This window comes from Gekko japonicus, unplaced genomic scaffold (genome assembly GCF_001447785.1).
Source record: "Gekko japonicus isolate JY-2015 unplaced genomic scaffold, Gekko_japonicus_V1.1 scaffold278, whole genome shotgun sequence".
In the NCBI taxonomy this organism is placed as follows: Eukaryota; Metazoa; Chordata; class Lepidosauria; order Squamata; family Gekkonidae; genus Gekko; species Gekko japonicus.
In genome coordinates, this window is record NW_015169783.1 from 485,037 (window position 1) to 493,298 (window position 8,262).

General features: G+C 47.6%; 1 protein-coding gene across 9 annotated transcripts in view; it reads left to right on the forward strand.

Moving 5' to 3' along the window:
• The window catches only part of NEDD4L (neural precursor cell expressed, developmentally down-regulated 4-like, E3 ubiquitin protein ligase), a 270,488-nt gene that overhangs the window by 221,427 nt on the left and 40,799 nt on the right, over positions 1-8,262 (forward strand). For 5 of the 9 annotated variants that reach the window (XM_015416886.1, XM_015416880.1, XM_015416882.1 and 2 more), the window contains 4 exons: positions 1,584-1,638; positions 1,730-1,786; positions 5,059-5,117; positions 7,675-7,740. In XM_015416886.1, coding sequence (XP_015272372.1) covers positions 1,584-1,638; positions 1,730-1,786; positions 5,059-5,117; positions 7,675-7,740 — 237 coding nt within the window. The remainder of the gene's footprint in view (positions 1-1,583; positions 1,639-1,729; positions 1,787-5,058; positions 5,118-7,674; positions 7,741-8,262) is intronic. The other 4 variants (XM_015416887.1, XM_015416888.1, XM_015416881.1 and 1 more) reach the window with 1 other exon arrangement.

The window sequence follows — 8,262 nt, forward strand, 5'->3', positions numbered from 1 at the left end:
TACATCTCAGTAGTCTTATTCTCCCTTTGACTGTTCCAATATTGTTGATATGGACTCAGAGCCCAGAGTCAGTCAGTCTGGGCCTGTCCAGGCGCACTCCTGTTCCCCCTGGTTCGCCACTCCTCACCTCTTGACTAGCCGTGCTTCATGTTAAATGGTTAAGAGGCAAACTCTGACTGCCGCTCAGCATCTCCGCAACCATTCAGCAGATCTGGATATAAATTCTATCCGCACTCATGTTTTTATATTGGAGAAAGTGTCTCATGTGATAGCTCCTGTGAATGGAAGCTGTCACATGGAGAGCAGTTTGTAGGCTGCTGGAAAAATGACATTGTTCCTTCTTTTTGGACACAGAGTACGGTTCTCTGTGGGTGCCTTCTGTATTCTTCCTGAACGTTTTGGGCACATTTCTTGTCACTGGCTCCAGAATAATTTTCCCAATCCAGCAGGTTATTTTTTTGGTTGGCGTTGAAATCCAAAATACACATGGAAATGTCCTTACTTGCAGTTGTCTCACAGTTCATTCCGTGAAGGGAAACAGGTCGGTTGGCTTTTTCTTCTCCGAGAGTCCCTCTTTGGAATAGCAGAAGCCCCATGGGCATACTACATCACTTGCTAGCCTCGATCAGGGTATTAAAACTGCACCTCTTAAAGCGCCCTCCTAAGCAGAGGTATAGCCTTCTAAGCCCTCAGACTTCAATGGACCTGGAGCAGGGGTCACCAACCATTTTGCGCCTGTGGGAACATTGGGAATTCTGACATGGCGTGGTGGGCGCCGCAACAAAATGGCTGCCACTAAACGATTGCCACAGGAGGTGGTTTTTGTCGTTCAGTCGCACAGTTGAGTCCAACTCTTCGCGACCCAGTGGACCACATCACACCAGGCCCTCCTGTCTTCTGTCGTGCTCCGGAGTTTGCTTAATTTCATGTTCGTTGCCTCGATAACACTGTCTAACCATCTCATCCTACGCCGTCCCCGTCGTCTTTGACCTTCAATCTTTCCCAGCACTAGGGTCTTCTCCAGTGAGTGCTCCCTTCTCATTAGGGGGCCAAAGTATCTGAGCTTCAGCTTCAGTATCTGGCCTTCCAGGGAACAGTCAGGGTTGATTTCTTTTAGGATTGACTGATTTGATCTCCTTGCAGTCCAGGGGACTCTCAAGAGTCTTCTCCAGCACCATCATTCGAAAGCATCTGTTCTTCGGCGCTCGGCCTTCAGTCACACAGTGTCGGTCCTTGTGCTATGATGGCAGCTGGCGCCAAAGCACCATTTTTAAAAAATATCTGCACAGCTAATCAAACCTCCAGTAGTCAATCAGAAGTCTTGCTAAACAAAAGTCCCACCTGGACCCACTAACTTCCTAAAAACACTTGGCAGGCTCCAGAGAAGGTGACACCCACGGCACTCGCGGGCACCCCGTTGGGGATCCCTGACCTAGAAGTACATAACTCTGCTTAGGATGGCACAGTTCCATTTTCAGACAAGGGTAATATGGGAAGGGAGGGAGAGAAGTCACTTTCCCTGCTTGGCAAATAAATATCTCCAGCTGCTGAGGTTTGTTTTTCTGTTGTTCTTTTATTTACAGCCCGGTTGGGAGGAAAGGATACATCTGGACGGAAGAACGTTTTATATAGATCATAGTAAGTAGGCCACGCAGGTTCTACAGCTAGTAGGTGAAGGGAGGTAATGTAAGATTGAAGTGAAAGCTTTGTAATTTTACTCTTCATTTAGGAAGCCAGGTGTTGATATGTGGCGACATTCATACCCGAGACTTAGTGCCCTCTTACGGTACTGTATAATTCACCAAAAGCTTGCTTTTAATTGGCTCATCAAGCTTTGTCCCGATTTTGCTCTTGTGAAGCATTAACATTTCTTCTTTGTGGTTGTTTTTTGTTGAACTTTTTTTTAATTTATTTATTTGGTGTTGTGGATGGACCCCATGGCTTCTATGCACTTCTATTAATAAACGAAAGCACACCCTAGGAATAGAAAATAAGATGAGAAATCAAATGGATGCAGCCACGAGTCTTATCTGTGCAAGGCAGCAGAAGAAGAAATTTTCGATAGAACCGTTTCCCCCCTGAAATTATTCCCCCTCCCCCCAAAAAAAGAAAAGAAAAGAAAGAAAAAGGGCTTGGGGCAATGCCAATTCTGACCTTATTTTCTATTTTGTGGCATGTTTCTCTTGCACCCACCCTGTTAATCTCTATCCACTTCTGTCCCTCAAAGTCCAAATGTAAATGGTGTTTCATTGTAGACATGTCCTTTGACAGCACCTCTGAGCAAGTGTGTGGGTCTTTGTTGTGTTTTGACTATCCAGTGGCAATAGAAAGTGATTTGTTCAGCTGGGAATGTTTGTGGATTGTCGGAAATATACATATTCATTAAACCAGAGAAAGGTTGTGTTCAGACTGGCAGTTTGGTGCGATATGGTGCCGCCTCTAATTGAACCGGTTTAAAGTGTTGCGGGGCATATCAGCCACACAGCACACCCTGCTGCGGGTTACACATGGAGACATCCCGTGGTCAGGCATCCACATTATTGCAGCGCCTCAGCCATGGAGCTCACTGCAAAAAAGCTCAAAATTCATGTGCGTGCATAAGTGCACGTGTGCCACATATGCGCTTGTGCGCATGCATGTGCATATAGGCAATTTTAAAAAAAAAAATCCCTCCCTAGCGGCAGAATGGATCTGCAGGTTCAGACTGCCAAATCCATTCTGCGCATGCTCCCCCATGTTCAGACATCCAGCCATGCGCAGTGAATGTGTGGGGAGGTGGTGGCTTTTTAACCCGGCTCCAAGTCGTCCTCTGACGGGGTGAGTATGCCCAGGAGTGGCTGTGTGACCGGGTCCATTTAATCCGTTTGTGAAATGTGCCTATATCGGGCCAAACTGCCAGTCTGAACGCAACCAAAGACATGGCAAGCAATAAGGGGAAGGTGTATTGAGCCTGTAAAATTAACCTTCTAGAAATCAATGCACCAGTGTCGTAGTCTCTCCTTTCCTGGAATCTCCGTAGAATTAGCCTTTAGAACTATCATTAGTGACATTAATATATCAGAGGGTTATGGGAGGGGGAGAAAACCCTGCCTGTGTGAAAGTAATGTATAGATTTGCAAGTGCATGGGTAGCTTTTAAGCCATATCATGACATTAAAGTAAGGAATGGAACGGATGATAATTCTCTGGTGAGCGCCAGCTTGATCTGTAAAAAGAGCTCCTCTGGAATTAACAAAGAAGTACCTAAAATTTGCCGCTGATTGTTCCTTTGGGAAACCATAGAGTACAATACCTAGGAGTTCAGGCACCTTCATTGGCTACATCACTGTTCCCATGTTTGTTTCTCCAGGCTTTAAAAGAGTGAGCCTGGGTATCTAGGGCTGCGATCACGCACACTAAATAACCCACTTGACTTCTACTTAGTTAAAAAAAGAGGTGATCCTTAAACTAGTACAGACGTTCAGTGGTGTCATCAGTTAACAAGTAGGTCCCGTGGTGATGGAAAATGTCATCAAGTCAGAGCTGGCTTGCGGTGACCTTCGTAGGGTTTCCAAGACAAGAGGTGAAGAGAGTGGTTTGACCATTGCCTGCCTCTGTGTGGCCACCCTGGATTTCCTTAAAGGTCTCTCATTCGTGTACTAACAGGGCCTACCCTGCTTAGGGTAGATAAGACAAGACTGGGCTATCCTGCATCATCCAGGGCAGGACGGGGTCCAGTAGCAGCCCTAATAGCTCAGACTAGCCTGATCTCATCAGAGCTTGAAAGCTAAGAGGGGTCAGTTCTTGGATGGGAGGCCACCAAGGAAGACCAGGGCTGCTGTGCAGAGGAAGGTAACAGGAAAGCCACCTCTGCTCATCTCTTGCCTTGAAAACCCCACGAGACGAAACTTACAGGGGTCGCTATGAGTCAGTGGCAACTCCGTGGCATACTTTGCCTTTTAAACGTCACTTGCAGATCCGTGTCTCACGGATCCCTCTCTCTTCACCTAGCCCTCGCCTCTGGAGAGACATGCAGGATCCTGGTAGACACTTACATTCGCTCTTGCCCTGGTTAATTAATAAAAATTAATTAAGGCATTTAAGCTCAGCTTTTCTCCCACTCTGGTGACTCAAAATTGGCCTACAAGATAAGATAAGCCGCCCTGAGCCCATTTTTTGGGGATAGGGAGGGGTATAAATCTAATAAATAAATAATTATACTTTCAGTTTGTACCCAGCTCACCCCCGAAGGGCTCTGAGCGGCTTACACGGTGCATGGTGCAGAGACCTATGCAGAAACCCTAACTATGGCCACAGTCGTCTGGGGTGGGGGGAGCCCTACCAGGTACCCTCCCAGCTCCGACACAACACAGCTGAAACAAATATACAATACAAGAAGTGGGACCCGCGATACTCACGGGGGGGGGGTTCCCCGCGGCTCACGGGTGGCCAGCCTGCTGAAACAGCAGGAACTCCACACGGAGGAGAAGGAGGCGGCCGCAGGTGAGCCCAGCAGGCAGTCCACAGCAACGGCCACGGCTCCTAGCCGCTGGGCCCGCCCGGCTTCTCCCCCCCCAGCTGACAGTTGCAACGGCAGCGAGCCCTATAGGGAGAACATCTTGAGTCCCCATTGGGGAGAAAAACCCCAACGAAAGAAAATGGAAAGAAAGAAAAAGAATGGATTTCTCAATAGTTCTGATTCAGCCTTCTTTATTTAAGTTAACTGTACTTTACTGAGATTTTCTAGCCTTCCCCCTCCACTAGGACTCCCGTCCCATTCTTTTGTTTTCCCTGGGTAATGTTCCTAATAGATCATAATTGTAATGTTGGGTAGCATCCAAAGAATCGCAAGCAGTGCTCTGGTAACGGAACGGATCTTATTTTGAGTGGATGTTTCTCACTAAACAGCGTGATGGGGTTTTCATGAATGGGGTCTATGGAATTTCCCCCTCTAACCATGGAGAATGTAGTTACACAGAGACAGGCAAGAGCCAGAAATGTATGTCAGAAAGTCAAAACCTGGATGGGAAGAGAGTGTTGGAAGAGAACTCAAACTGTGACTTTCTGTTTTTAATTACAGATAATAAAATTACCCAGTGGGAAGATCCAAGATTGCAGAATCCAGCTATCACTGGTCCAGTAAGTACTGCATGTGTTGCTGGGATACTTTGGAGGCAGGTTCATGACTTCCTTTCCATGCTTGGCTTTTGTCTACCTTCAGACCACAGCTGGTAGAGGACAGCAGCTCACCCGAAGGAGTACATCCACAATCCTCCATATTTGTTCACCCTCAGCCTGCTCGGGGCCACCAAATCAAAGTCTGATGCAACAGATTGTAGCAGCAATAATGCCGCTGAGATTGTGTTCAGTCCCCTCTTGTCAGTCGCAGACCCCAGGGTCTTTGCAGCAGGCTAAATAGCCCCAGCTGCCCCCAACTTGTCACAGCTAATCAAGCAGGGTTGGCCATAGTTAGTTCCTGGACGGGAGACCACCAAGGAAGACCGGAGTTGCTGTGCAGAGGCAGGCCATGGCAAACCACCCTCTGCTTACTTCTTGCCTTGAAAACCACATGAGGGATCGCCATAAGTCGGTTCCAGCTTGACAGCACAATCATTATTAGTGGCAGTTGAGAATCTAAACCAGCAAGTGGGGCAGAGTAGCTAAGAGGATACATTGCGAGCCAAGAAGCCCATTGGTCCAAATCCTGCATCATCCACAAACTTAATGGATGGCCTGCAGAAAGCATCACGACCTTAGCCCCTGTCTGTAATGTACAACTATAGTAATACAGGCCTACCTTGCTGGGCTGCTGTAAGTAGGGTTGCCAGACTCCAGTAGGGGCCTGACAATCTCCCGGAATTACAACTAATCCGCAGACTGAAGAGATTAGTTCCACTGGAGAAAACGGCTACTTTGTGCAGTGGACTTCGTGGCATGATACCCTGCCAAAGTCTCTCTCCTCCGCAAAACCTACCCTACCCAGGCTCCACCCCCCAACCTCCAGTAATTTCCCAGCCCAGAGTTGTAAGGATAATGTGTGTCAAGTGCTTGAACAATGAAAGTGCTAGGCAGTACCATATCATCCTTCTCAGTTTCAAGAATGGTTCTTCCCTTGTCACCGTGCTGGATTGTTTTCAGTTTTGGTGTGTGTGTCTGGAAATATTTCAGTAGTAGATGCACAGTTGTATTTACTACTTGAATATTTAGGCTGGTCCTGCATTGGGCAGGGGGTTGGACTAGATGGTCAGTATGGCCCCTTCCAACTGTGATTCTATGACCCGTATTCCCTTTATTATTCCCTTTATTATTAATGTACCAGGTGTTAGGTATGGATCACGGAGACCTGGATTCCAATCCCTACACAGCCTTGAAGTTCGCTGGTCGACCTTGTGCCAGCCAGGCAGCCAGGCAGTCTCTCAACCTAACTTATCTTGCAGGGTTATACTTGTAGATAAAATAGGGCAGGGGGGGGAAGAAGAAGAAGAGTTGGATGTATACCTCTCCCTTCACTCAGAGTCTCAAAGAGGCTTACAATCTCCTTCCCTTCCTCTCCCCACAACAAACACCCTGTGAGGTAAGAGGGGCTGAGAGAGAACTGCTCTGAGGGAACTGTGGCTGACCCAAGGTCACCCTGCTGGCTATGGAGGAGTGGGGGATCAAACCCCATTCTCCAGATTAGTTTCTGCTGCTTTTAACCACGACACTAAACTAGGCTGTGCTCCTTGCAAGAAGGGGACAGAGAGAGGTGATGAATTGTAGAGGGCCCCGCTTTGGAGTGTGAGCTTCCTCTTGTGAAGCCATTCCATCTGCCGAGCAACTGAATTTATGGGACAGACGAATATTTCCATCTTCTGTATTCTGGCACCGTGTTCATCTGTCCTTCCTTCTGCTGTTCTGGAGCTGTGTCAGGCGGCTTCTTTTCTCAAACTGAGTCCATCGTTTGCTGCCAAGTAGGCATCCATTACTGAGAACCCGACACCCCCCCCCCAAAAAAAATGATGTGGTTCCAAGAGAGGAAGAAATGCTACATTTAGCAGTCCACCCACCCGCTGGCCCCCTGGTGACTGGAGTAAAAAAATAACTGAAATGGGTAAACCATATATCTTAATTTGGCATCCCTGATAAATGAGGCCAATTATTTTGCTATTAGAAACTAACTGAGAGGTGGAATGCATTTGTTTGTGTTGTATCTTAACAAGCCTGGCCTTCTGGGACCTCTAGCGAGAAATTCTCTAGCTGGAAAACTCAAAAAGTGAGAGCAGATGCATGCCACAGAACTGTTATGTTCTGGATTGTTGTCCCCGTCCCCCTGAGCTGTGGTAGTTTTTGAAGAAGGAGGAGCACATAAGGGCTGTCCCCAAGACTGTCATTCTACGCACAGTGTTAGGAGCCCTCTCTCTGAGTTCCTGGTTCGTGACCCACAAATATAATAGAAAATCATCTCACCCGCACAGTTTCACCCGTCTTAGTTCCCACTTCCCTTACCTGCTCTGACACTTTCTTGGAATAGAATTGGCCTGGAGGACAATGAAAAAGATTCCCTTGGGTGTTATTAACAGCCTGTTCTGATGAGAGTTTTTGTGGCCATTGAATCTGGGGGGGGGACGGGGGGGGCCCAAGGCGGGAGAGTCTATTTGCCGGTCTTCTGTTCCCAGCTGACTTTTTCCACTAACAACCAAGCACTCACCTCTTTCAGGCTGTTCCCTATTCCAGAGAGTTTAAACAGAAGTATGACTACTTCAGGAAGAAGTTAAAGAAACCGGTAAGTAATTTGGGTTTATTTTGTATCGGAAATCAACCGGCTTGTTGATAGGGAAAAGCACATCCTCAGTACCATGGTCTTTTGTAGGAATGCCTTTTTCCCATACTTTTTTTGTTTCAAGAAGGTAGCTGTGTTGGTCTGCAGAAAGAACATAAGAGAAGCCAATGTTGGATCAGGCCAATGGCCCATCCAGTCCAACACTCTGTCACACAGTGGCCAAAAATACCAGGTGTCATCAGGAGGTCCAGCAGTGGGGCCAGGACATTAGAAGCCCTCCCACTGTTGACCCCCCCAAGCACCAAGAAGACAGAGCATCACTTGCCCCAGAGTCCCTGTCTATACCTTGTGGCTAATAGCCACTGATGGACCTCTACCCCATATGTTCATCTAAAGGAGATTCAAGTCCTGTAGCGCCTTAGAGACCAACAAGGTGTTCAGCCCCCCCCCCCCGCCCCGGTCAGAGCCAGAATAGCATCCTAGAAGAATTGCAGGGTAACCCTGTTGCCTTGGTGAGCCGTGTTC